This window comes from Colobus angolensis, unplaced genomic scaffold, assembly GCF_000951035.1.
Source record: "Colobus angolensis palliatus isolate OR3802 unplaced genomic scaffold, Cang.pa_1.0 Scaffold177, whole genome shotgun sequence".
Taxonomy (NCBI): domain Eukaryota; kingdom Metazoa; phylum Chordata; class Mammalia; order Primates; family Cercopithecidae; genus Colobus; species Colobus angolensis.
In genome coordinates, this window is record NW_012114899.1 from 1,355,237 (window position 1) to 1,367,503 (window position 12,267).

General features: G+C 37.4%; 1 protein-coding gene across 3 annotated transcripts in view; it reads right to left on the reverse strand.

Moving 5' to 3' along the window:
* Window positions 1–485: 485 nt before the first annotated feature.
* The window catches only part of A1CF (APOBEC1 complementation factor), an 83,781-nt gene continuing 71,999 nt past the window's right edge, over window positions 486–12,267 (reverse strand). For 2 of the 3 annotated variants that reach the window (XM_011938753.1, XM_011938754.1), the window contains 5 exons: window positions 10,107–10,380; window positions 7,950–8,155; window positions 4,934–5,070; window positions 3,778–3,920; window positions 486–791 (listed from right to left, as the gene is read on the reverse strand). In XM_011938753.1, coding sequence (XP_011794143.1) covers window positions 640–791; window positions 3,778–3,920; window positions 4,934–5,070; window positions 7,950–8,155; window positions 10,107–10,380 — 912 coding nt within the window. In that variant the 3' untranslated portion in view covers window positions 486–639. The remainder of the gene's footprint in view (window positions 792–3,777; window positions 3,921–4,933; window positions 5,071–7,949; window positions 8,156–10,106; window positions 10,381–12,267) is intronic. The other variant, XM_011938755.1, reaches the window with a different exon arrangement.

Below are 12,267 nucleotides of genomic sequence, written 5' to 3' on the forward strand. Positions count from 1 at the left end.
GGGACAGGAAGATCCTGATCTGTGACAAATGGACTGAATGGAATTTTCAGGCTGAAGAGAAATTGAACCCACAAAATCTTGGATAGTCTTTCATGAGCTCAGCCCTGCAATCACGCCCCACACAGTGAGCCACGGTGCATGCATTTTGAAAAGCAGCCTCCTCCCTTCCCTTTTCCTCTTTGTGACTTTGTGTATCACAAAAGCAGCTGTGAGCCAGAGGTAAGACTCTGGAGTTTACTTGGCTTCCCTTGATTGTTACTGACTGCCCAGGTCTGCTCTGTCCCTCCCAACTCTTGCCAGCTAAAAGATCTCTCTCCACCCTGGCAGGATTTGTAAACATGCTCCCCAAACACTCAGGAACATTGGAAGAACAACTTTTGGGGCAGTGGCTCTCCAGCTTTCTGTTAAACAAAATGCTCTTTAACATTTCATTTCATTTCAGAATAACGTTCTTACGTTCTTCTGATTTTACAGTCATGAACGTTCTTCACAATTCTACAATGGATATAAGCTATACTGTCTCTGGAAAGGCATTTCTTTAGGAAAGATATTATTTATGATCATTGGGGGACCGAGTTAGAGTTTTTTTTTTTTTAATAGAGTTTTGTGCGTCTTATTCTTAAATTTAAAAAAGTATCTTCAGAAGGTGCCATATCCATCCCCTCGAGCAGTCACTGCAAAAGTTGGGTAGACCTCATAGGTTGTATATGCTGCTAAGTCTTGTCCAAGGGTTACCGCTTGTTTGAGCTGGGCAGCAGACACAGGTGCAGTTGCATTAGGGACAGCATATCCTGGAGGAAGAGGCAGAGAAAACTTCATGAAAGGAATTCACATTTGCTCCCTTTTGGCTTATTTTTCTTCTTTTAGACGTACAAACTTTTAACATATTACTTAAAGCTAAAAGTTAATATGTATGTTTTTAAAAGTGCCCGTAAGGACACAATATGTGGACTCAGCGATTTTCAATCACATTCAAGAAGTCCTAGGACAATGTTCCCACCTGTGTCAGAATCACTTCATACTTAAGAGAATTAAAGATGCATGGGATAGGGCCCAAGAAAGAGAAACTTAACAGGATGCTGAGTTGATTAAAGCTTGTGATTTATAACTTTTTGAAGGTTTCCAAATTTATAAATGAGAAAAGGTGACTAAGGGGCTGGCCGGGCATGGTATGTGGGGAGGTGGGGCTCTGTGGGACCGGTTCTCCTGCAACCCCACACCTGCCTAAATGAAACATTTGAAACATTTGCCTTTACCCGAGAAGATGTGTAGAGACTGGGAGATCAGTAGGAGAAATACTGTAAAGGTTAAGTGTACTTCTCCATAATACCTTAAAAGCAAATGCCTAACCTGTCCATATTTAGATCTAACTATGAATGGCAGAAGCACCTTCGTACCTCCCAAGCCCCTCATCAAGCCTGTGCTTGGTGTATTCAGAGGCCTTGATGCTGGTTCTCCCCCTCAGAGAACCAAAGTATCCAAGAATTAAAAAAATAATCTATGTGCTTTCATGTTAGCATTGTGTCTAGTGGATGAACATTCACTTTTGAAGAAGAGAGCATATTAGCTACTATCTAAAGCATTATTTCTCTGTATTGTTTTAGTCTAAAAACCTGAGTATTTCTGAGATGATCCAGAAATTGTAAAAGATAACAAGAGAAAGAGAGAAGTATACTTAAGTACAAATGGACACCTGTTTTTCATTATTGTTTTAAACCTCATTTGGTTTATGTGCGGTAGAAGCCTGCCCAACCCCAGACACATTGATTTTTTTCTCGTGGCTTCTCAGAAAGTGGTGGCAGGAAGCTGGTTGGATTATTTTGAACAAAAATTGAATCCACTCTTGGCGCATTCACTTTGGTCAGTAATGCTGATTAATGCACTAGAGAAGTTTGGTCCATTTTCCAAGGATAGGAGACATGTGTTAACAGTTACTTTCGTAATTTTGGAAACAGTATTTCTAAACTAAGTGAGTAATATAATTGTGTGAGCGTGTGCACACATGCATGCATGTGTTTGTGGCACAGATTTTACCTTCAGGGATTTTGAATTTTCTTTTTCAACTTGGTCAATTTGTTAAGTGCCAGGGTGTTTGGGTTTCAAACCAATTCTTCCCTTGGAGCCTATTATTCTTTGCTTGACTCCACAGCAAAGTTATAAGAGAGGCTCTCAGATCCTTAGGCATTCCCCAGACAACACTCATACCCCAAATATTTTTAACTTTTCACAGAAGCCAATAGAAGTGAGAATAAGATAAAACATTCTTGGGTTAAAGCAAATCCTTTCCAATGTGAAAACAAACTTTGAAATTCTTCTGACAGTGGCTCATTAGTTTAATAGTACATTTGTTAGGTGTCTTTGGGGTGCAGCTTTCTGCAAGACAGGGGCTCGACTTTCTCTAAGAACTGAGAAGCCCTGACAGGCATCCTGAGTACATGGACATGTAAACACCCTGTTATGTGGAAAGCAAGCACCGGCTGCTGGCCCCGCACTGCCCAGGAAGGACCTTGCCCTCTGCAGTGTCAGCTGTTACCTTGGTAACCTCCGAGGGACTCACCACAGAGCGTCTCCATGTTCTTACAGAGAAACAAAGCCAGAATTGAGGTCACTTTCAGATGTGAAACATCATTAGTGTTAGCCTCACTGACCAGAATGGAGGATATATTCACAACTTTTGAGAAAACAAAACAAAACAAAACAAAATGCTGAGAATGAGCCCCAGGTGTAGTGGGTGTGAGGAATATAAAATTTCTCACATCTACACATGACCAATATATGAATTAATTAATCGATAAGAATGTCATGTTTCTGGGTATACTCAGAGCTCTAATTTGGACTTATGTGGAACATGCTGACACAATGACAAATCAAAATGATAGAGATCTTCAATAGAAATAATCTTTTACTAAAAAAAAAAAGGATAAAAATCTTCATCTGAGAAAAAATTTCCTAAACAACTTTCTTCCTGGTCCCCTTCAGTCTCTAAAGGATTCATTTTTAAGTATTACCATTTGTTGTGGGTACGTAATAAATGGGGACAAATCTTTTAACATGTGACCTCTGAATGCGTTGTTGATCCACAGATAGGCTTTGCTTTAAGCAATCAGCATATGCCCTAGACCAAAATTATAGAACAAATGAGTTGAGTCCTGATTATTCACATATTGAAAGGATCTCTGTCTGTCTCTCACTCTCACACACACAATTTTTGACTTTAAAAAATATTTTTTGGAATCAAATTAATAAAAGTAGCTTGAAGATTGGAGAGGGAGAAAAAATTGCTGAAAAGTTAATTGCCATTGGCCAAATTACTTAACCTTTTCATACGTGGGCTCTTCATTTGTGTACTGGACTTTCTGATGGAGCCTAACTCTTGGTGGTATCATGAGCATTACTAAGATATTATAATGCTTCCTGACCATTTAGGTGAGTGCTTAGTACACAGGAAGAGCTCCAATAAACATCATAGGTAGTTTTAAACTCTCTTACGAAAAGTAAAAACCAAAACAAACCAGCCTCAGAGAGACTGACTCATTCAAGATCACAAAGCAGTTTAAAGCTGAGCCGAGACCAGAACCCACTCTGTTGCCCAGCTTGATTTTCTTGCCTTGTGTTTTAATGAGTCACTCATTTGGGAAACTCTTTTTGGTCCCAAGATGGTGCAAGTCAGATTGCTGTAAGTGGGGTACACAAACATTTCTATGATTCAATGGTACCAAAAAAGGGTTTCCCAAATACTCTCTGCAGGGCGCCATTTCTAGCACAATTTTCCCATACCTGGGAAAGCAGTAGCAGCAGTAGCCATGGTGCCAGCATCGCCTCCATCAGTGGGGATGCCCAGGGTCTGCAGGGTATATTCGGCTGCGTACGTCTTTGCTTCATCCACATAGGCACTCAGCTTCGGAGGTGTGAAAGGGTGGCTGGAAAGCAAATCAGTCAGGGTAGGCATTTTTGCACTGGTACAACTGAGTCAGGTGAAAACCTAAGGCGCTATCAGTTTTGTAAAATGACTGGATGGTGGTTTTTTGAGTGGGTGTTTTACATTCTGTTTGCTATTAAAGCTTCTAAATATAGGTTGCATGTAGGAATCTTTACAAATTCATCTAGAACATCAGTGGTTTATGACATTCCTGGGACATACAAATAATTCACTACATGCCTTTTCTAAAGCACAAGTGAAACAAATTGTTTCTAAAAGATATAGAAATGCAGGCTCATGGTAAAATTCAGGAGGTGATATCCACTAACAGAGAGGTCATATATTTGGTCCAAAATTAAATGATGGTCCATTGTCTTATTATATATAAAAATGGTAATTTCATATGCTTCAACTTAAACATTGCACAGATGAAATAATGGGCTATAGCTTTGTTTGTTTGAAATGGAGTCTCACTCTATTGCCCAGGTTGGAGTGCAGTGGCATGATCTCAGCAACCTCCACCTCCCAGGTTCAAGTGATTTTCCTGTCTCAGCCTCCCGAATAACTACGACTACAGGCGCCTGCCACCACACCCGGCTAATTTTTGTATTTTTAGTAGAGATGGAGTTTCACCATGTTGGCCATGCTGGTCTCAAACTCCTGACCTCAAGTGATCTACCTGCCTCAGCCTCCCAAAGTGCTGGGATTAATAGGCATGAGCCACCACGGCCAGCCAAGAATGGGCTATAGTTTTTATTTCTATTACATTTTACACTACTGACTGTTTTCCAATGGTTGGTGATACTACGCAACCTTCATTGTGTATATGAAATTTGGGGGCCTTTATATGCCAGCTTCATGACTGGCACATCCCAACTATACATCTCAATGCTTACATTTAATGACAAATGAGTAGGTAGTAGACCTCAGTATCTTGTTTAGATGGTGACTAAGTGCATTTGATTTACAAGCATCCTGCTCTAAAATGGTAAGGAATTTGGAGAAGTTACGCACATTGCAGGATTCTGGCTGGCTAGAGCAGGAATGGTTATTTTGTATAAGAATAGTTGTCTTTGGTCTTGTCCAATGGCAGAGTGCAGCTGGTACACTGGCTGTCCCCAGTTATTTTTCTGGCAAATCTCTTCTAATATCTACAAGAATAAAAACAGTTATTTCCCCCTCAAAGGACACATTCACATTATATCCCAAGTTTTCAGATTTTTAAACTCTAATTTTCAGAGTTCAAGCTAATATCAGAAGATATAAAATGCCACATGGTTTAATGACTCATAAAATTTAAGATGAACTCAATTTGAACTCCATTTAAAATGTTAGGTCTATTAGTTCATAAAATCACTTTCACACCATTTACTGTAATATGTTTTTAGTTTAGTCCATTAGCTGTAACTTTTTACCAAAAGCTTAATTTTATGATTTGTTTGGAATATTTGTTTTTGTAAAAACTGTTGCTCCAACACTGTGTGCATAGATTTGTATAGATTTAGTCATTATTACCCTCAGTCTCTGTGTTTATAATGGTTTAAAGATGATAACCTAAGAATATATTTCTATTTCATGTCATTTACCATAGGGTTTTAATCTCATAATTTCATAAATATAGAATTAAAAAGTTTATTTTATTAATTTATTTAATGGATAAATATTTTATTTATTATATATATAAATATAAATAATTTATTTATTAACGGATTGGTATTTACTGAGCGTTCCTAGACGGGTGTTGACAGTTGCAATGTTTTTATTTGTTTGGTAAGACACTATTTCTGGCTTTTTTTCTCTTTTGCTTAATGACAGTATGCTTTTTAGCATCCTCCTGCACGTTGTTTTCTTCTGTAATTACTCCAAACTGAATATTTTCTAAAGATTCATAGTTTCTTTATTCTGAAGCCATTTTTGGTTGTCCAGAGGTCCTGATGCTCTCGTTAGTCAGCAGATTCAGTGGACTGTGGAAAGCAGGGCATAAGACTGAGAAAATAACTCTGGAAGACAGAACAGTGCCTCAGGAGGTGTCTCTGGGGTTTCTTACCTCATTTATGCTAACTAACCCAGCTGCAATAGCATGATATTTTCCAGTTTATTAATTTGTAGATTGTTCCTATTTTCTCTATTGACATTTTCTTTTTAATACTCTTGTTGTGTAGGATCTCTTGTCATCCTCAGAGCATTCTCTACAGCTCTTGGGCAATAATAATGGAGCTTTTGCTGGTAGATATGATGCTTGCCTGTTTATGCCAGGTGAGCAAACCCGGGTGGAAGGAACACCAGCTCTCGCTGCTGACTTTGCAGGGCAGTATTTGTCTCTGCTTCTGGCTGGAAGTTCATAACTCTACTTTGGGGTTGTTTAGGCCCCGTCTATATTGGTTGGTGGTGGCGTGGTCTTCATTTCTAAGCCATAGTTGTAGAAGGTCAGAGAACAATTTTATTAATTTCTTTTGTATAAAAATAATTGTCTTTGGTCTTGTCCAATAGCAGAGTGCAGCGGGTACACTGGCTGTCCCCAGTTATTTTTCTGGGGACAGAGACACTTTTATTAATTGATAGAGATTATTACTGACATATTAATATAAGACATGATGAATTTCTAACTTGAGTTTGATGTGAAACGAAGAGATCTCTTTTCATACTATCACAGCTATCAGAACTACTATTATACAGAATTTGTGACTATTATTTTTTATTTTCTTAAAAGATTTCTAAGGATTCCAGTACTTTAATCAGGTTCTTGGTTTTGGGTTTTAACCCAAGAGAAACTGGGTGACTGGCTTTTATATTTTCTGAACAAACTTCGTCATATCACTTCCAGATTTCACTATGATAACTTACATGTTTATGTGTCAGTTTTTTTCCCACTGGATTGCCATCTGATTTTTGATGGTAAGGATTTTTTTTATATTCACTTCTGCATCTCCAGCACCTAGTGCACTACATGGTGCATAAGAGAAGTTTACTAAATCTTTTGTGAACAAACAAATGATTGCTGTTTAGCACTCTGGTAGGCTTTCTTTTTTTTTTTTTTTAATTCCCTGGGTGGGGCTAGCAGAAACCTTAGATAAGCTAATTTGTGCATAAAAGAAAGTCAGAAATCCCGTTAAAAAATTACCCAAGATGAGCTTTTAGAAAACCAAGTTTTCTTCTGGATTGGAATTATAAGGGCTACTTCCATAAATGTGGGGCTATAAGCCCACCTTTGTCATGGGAATAGGGAAGTTTCCTTCAAGATGCACAAACTGTAACTGATTATTCAACCAAAATATATTTCAGAGAGATCAGCACCTATCACACTCCCACAGGGAACAGTCTCAGGGTTAGCATAGACCCTGTTTTGTTTTATGTTTAACCCTGGGAGTCAGTTTCCGTATTGAAACTTGTATAACTTTCAATTTTCCAATAATAAAAAACACAGGTTAATGTTGAAGTATGGAAACTTAGAACTCTTAAATGAACACACAAAAAAAAACCCTCTCTGTAATGCCACTACCACAATGTAACTATGGAGGAAGAGTTAATTTGGTATGACTGACGACATCTCATAGTTAATAATTCACCTAGATATCATGGTGGAGTTTTCTCTTAGATATAGTATTTCCAAGAAAAGCTGTCCTAAATGGTCTATTCAGGGCTCTGCCATAATGCCCTTCATTTGCTAACCAACCTGGCTCACATAAAATAGGCATTTATTCTGAGATGGGGTCTTTGCCTCATTTTATTTTCATTTAGGGTATGGGTTGATAATTCTTAATAGCTCTCAGATTCTTTGCATTTCAGTGGAATATTGTTCAAGGTGTTAAGTTTTATGATTTTTTTAAAAAGAGAAAGGACCTATAATAGAATAACGGCACCTGATGCCCAGCATTCCCTCAAAGGGTGTGACATTGACTGAATGCTTTATATATTAAAAGAAAAAAAAACCCCATAGCTTGAGTAGGGATCAAGTCAAATCATTTGGTAAAAGTGAATGATGCTCATTGGCACAACTTAAAGAAACTATTTCTGGAATAACATTACCTACCTGGGGAGCGAGTTTAATTCCTTGGGGTTTTAACGTGACAGGATTCATTGGGGTGAGCTCCATCCCAGGTAAAATGTCATAGAGTTTGTCTTCTCTTTTGTCTCCTTTGGCCTGGTATCCTCGACCCAGGCCTGTGTATGCCAAATAGCCACGGCCGCCCAGTCCTCTCACTCCCGCAGCCCCTACAGGTACATTCATGTAAATTTCTAGGAATGTAAGAAGGCATTAAACTGAATCAAACCACCAGCAAATCACCCTGAATCTTACTGTAATGGAAAAGTTAGCCCAATTCATGTTGATTATTGCCCTGAAGATGGGTGGGAAACTCTAGGATTCTAATGTAATGAAACTCAACATAAGGTAAGGTTTAACATAGGTGTCTTTCTCTTTTTTGAAAAACTAGCTTCAGAAGAAAGCCATGCCATTGATAAGTACAATACTGTTGATAAGTACATAAGCAACTTAAAAATGTTGGGAGGGAAATTTTGCAATTTTTGTCTTTAGGTTACCTTTCCTTGGTATTTTCTAATATAGACTAATAAAGACTGGGAATGTATTTATTATAACATTCCAACATAATGTGACCACTTGTTTTGAAATCAGTCTTGCATAGAGACTGTCGCTGATCACTATATTAGAAATAAATTCTGGCTTCTCTAATTATCCCACCTCCAGTGACTTATTGGAAAACAAGCATTTAGAAAGCATGCTTTTAGGTTCACCATCCTCTCTCTGATGTTTGGTCAATGTGAGGCTTAAGTTTCCATTGAGTTTCATGCATAGATTCCTTTTGATTTTTGTTTTGCCATGTTGCTACTTTGATTTTATGTTGGTGGCATAGAGATACAAAATTAAATTGATTACCCTTCATCCATGAATATCATTCATTGATTCCTTTCTTGTTAGATAGGCATTTTTTTCCGTTATAGTGGAGTTTGTTTTTTTCTACATCATAACTGGTTGACAATTTGTATTTAATGTATGGATTGGTTAATGATGTGATTTTTCATTATAAATGCATAATGTTACAATGATATAATTTATTGTCACATAGACAAGTTGTCCTAAAGGAAATCCTGATTATTTAATTTGCATTAAAATTTTGGGGCAAGTAATTATGAGTATGAAACTTTTAAGGCCGTTGAAGACTAGAGCTCCTAGGATGATCAATTCGGTTATACTGAAAAATAGTAAAACATAGTAAGATAATTGTTTCTACAGTAATCTAGATGTGCCTCGTTGCTTCTAGGTCAAACCCAAGAATAGACTTAAATACACAGTTTATTTATCGAATTGCCCAGATTCATGTCGTATTTAGAGGACAGAACTGGGATTCAGTTGGCATTAGCCATATCCTAGAAAAACTAATCTGAAGGAGCCAAAAAGGCAGGGACAAGCTAGTTGCTTGGAAATAAAATAAAGGCTTTCTTTATCTTCTAGTTTCCTTGAAGAAATGGAGCTTGAAAAACTACTCAAACATTTTGAATTCTTACAGGATTCAAATGTGAAATGTTTATTGTGTTATTAGCAGTCTGATTGAGGGTTTTTTCTATTTGGTGTTTATTTAGTTCTCCATGTACTAAAGAAATATAGCACTTTCCTTAACAATTTAGCTTTTAAGAAAGTATAACACATATTTCTTGGAGGACATCAGATGAGAACCTCTCATGTGTCTGTTAGATTATATTTGTAATAATTTGTGATTTGTATATTAAGACAATGCCACTGAGTCACCATCAAATACACATGGGTTTTGCTATTTGAGGTAATTGGTTTTCACTGGACTATACTAGTCTATTACAGAAGTGTTGTAATGAGCCACAGATGACTGCACAATGGTGGACAAGTGATACAGAAGAAGCTAACAATTACAGAACTAGGTTTTAGTTTGTACAAATTTTATGGACCCATGTAAAGTTTGAATCTGTGCACTAGGCTCATTTGCACAATGTTCTGACCACGTTTTTTCAATAACCAGTTGTAATGTGAAAAAAGGCTCCTATTGAAGGAAAACTATTGATATAATACTTGATTTTTAATAAAAAACATTTTCAGTGCTTTTCTCCCAGTGGACCCATCCAATGTATCTAAGGCTACTGAAATTTGAGTCATTTGAAATCTTGGGATTACTCTAAAGCAAGATCTGACTGGAGTTACCTCTAATAGAAGGGGCTCGGATAATGGCTCTGTTGTTGAGATGTCCTTTGGTGGCTGGGAAATGAAGACTGGGAATTGCTGCATAAGCCTGGGGAGCATAGAAGACAGGAGCTCCAAGGTAGGTTGTGGTGGGATCATAAACTTGGCCCAAAGAGTAGGTATACTCTCCTTGCAACATGGTGCCCCTTCCACCTGTGCCTCGGGTGTACCTAACATAACTGTCCTTGTCCACTGGTTTTGCTAGGGTGACTTCAATGGGGGAACCGTCCAGCACCTGTTATAGAGAGCGAAGAAAAATCAGCATGAGATGATATGAAGATGACCAAGTGTGGCTGAGCCCTAATAACATGATTCCTTCTAAGTGTTAGACTATTTGCTGTAGGTTTATTGATTGTATCTTGTCATTTTATAGGTTTGTGTTTGTATGCCAGTTGAATTTTTTCTGAGCCATTTTGTTGGTAAGATGCATAAGATGCCAACAGGTTTGACAGTGACATATTGGCCGGTGTCCATTGACGTATTCATTATAAATTTATAATCTGGTTACAGTCACTGAGACAGAAACTTATTTAATATTTTTATTAGGTCATATATGTGTTTTAAATTATATATCTATATAATTATATAACTACAATAAAATTTAGTTTTGTCATGGATGGTATAAAATCTCCATTACCTAGCACAATAAGATGAAGGTGAAAGGAAACCAATAATGAAATCTTATCAATTATTAGCATTTAGCATGGGCAGCCAAATCAGGCCCTTCCAGCTGATAGCCTACTAACTGCCTTGCTCCTTAGATCAGCCGCACAAGTAAGTTTTCACAGGAGAAGAGAGGCATACTGTGGCTCTACCAAAGGAAGAGGAATCTGGGAGGCTGTTGCATTGCCTGCCACAGGTTCTTCCTTGTGAAGCCACCTTTTGATCTGCCGAACAGTTGGGAACTAATAAACAGGGATGACAGTGGTCAGGAGTAGTTGGGAGTGAGAGTAGTATTGAGGTTCTCAGATCATGCACCGCTTAAAACTTGTCCTCAAAAATTATTGACACAAATTTTGAGAGTGTGAACAGCTCCAGATGTCAAAGATAATTAATGTATGTAGATCTACATGTGCTACTAACTTCTATGTATTGCTTACCTACACAAGAAACAAACATGGCTCTCAACAAATTCTTGATAGATTGATGTATTTATTATCAAAGGAACAAAGTATTGTCAGAAAGCATTTGTGGCTTTTTTTTAAATAAGAATGTGATGATCCTCTGTTTTATGTACAGAACACTTTTATTTAAAGTGTTTCTACAGAAATTGACATTCACAGCAGCTGAGTGTGCACCCTTACCCTCTGATTTCAACAGTGACTCAGTGGTTTCTGGATTATCGAAGTCTGCTGGACAAAGCTTGTGCTTCATGATCATCCTGACCATTTTGTTCAGCGTATGGGTCGGTTTGTCTCCAGTATTATGTATTTATCTTACTTTTTAGTAGCAGGAGCCACTGTCAAATAAGTTAGATGGAATACTCTGATAGAATCCAGCTGATATTCAACAATCTTATATTGATGTTGATGTAATTAGAAAAAATAGAACTGGCATACTGAAAATAGGGGAGGACCTTGGGTATAAGATTATTTATATCTTCAGTCTGGTCTTGAGGAAGATGACTCAAATAGGTCTCTGCTTATAGGCACTTCCATATCAAGATACATTTTGCATGGAATGATTCTTTGCTGCAAATTCAGATTTCTTGTTGTAATAAATTTTGTTCTGCCTTCCTCTGTCCATCCAAAAGCATTTTAAACTCAATATTGTATTTTAGTTATTTAGTTTAGATATTTCAAGAGCTAGGACAACATCTTATTAATCTGTATAGCCCAAACTTAGTAAAATTTATTTCACTTCACACACTTGGAATAAATGAATAATCATTCTGAAGCTCAATTCATTATTTTTCTCTCTGAATAGGCTTCCCTTCCTGACTTTCATAACAACCTACCATATTGGAAACTTATAATGACTTCTCCTTTGTTTTCACTGCTATCTCCAATCAGTTCCTGGGTCCTTTGTTTTTTTTTTTTTTTTTTTTTTGTATGTCAAACAGTCAGTAAGAATTTATAATCCAGAATACATTACAACATCTTACAACTCAAAAATCCAAAGG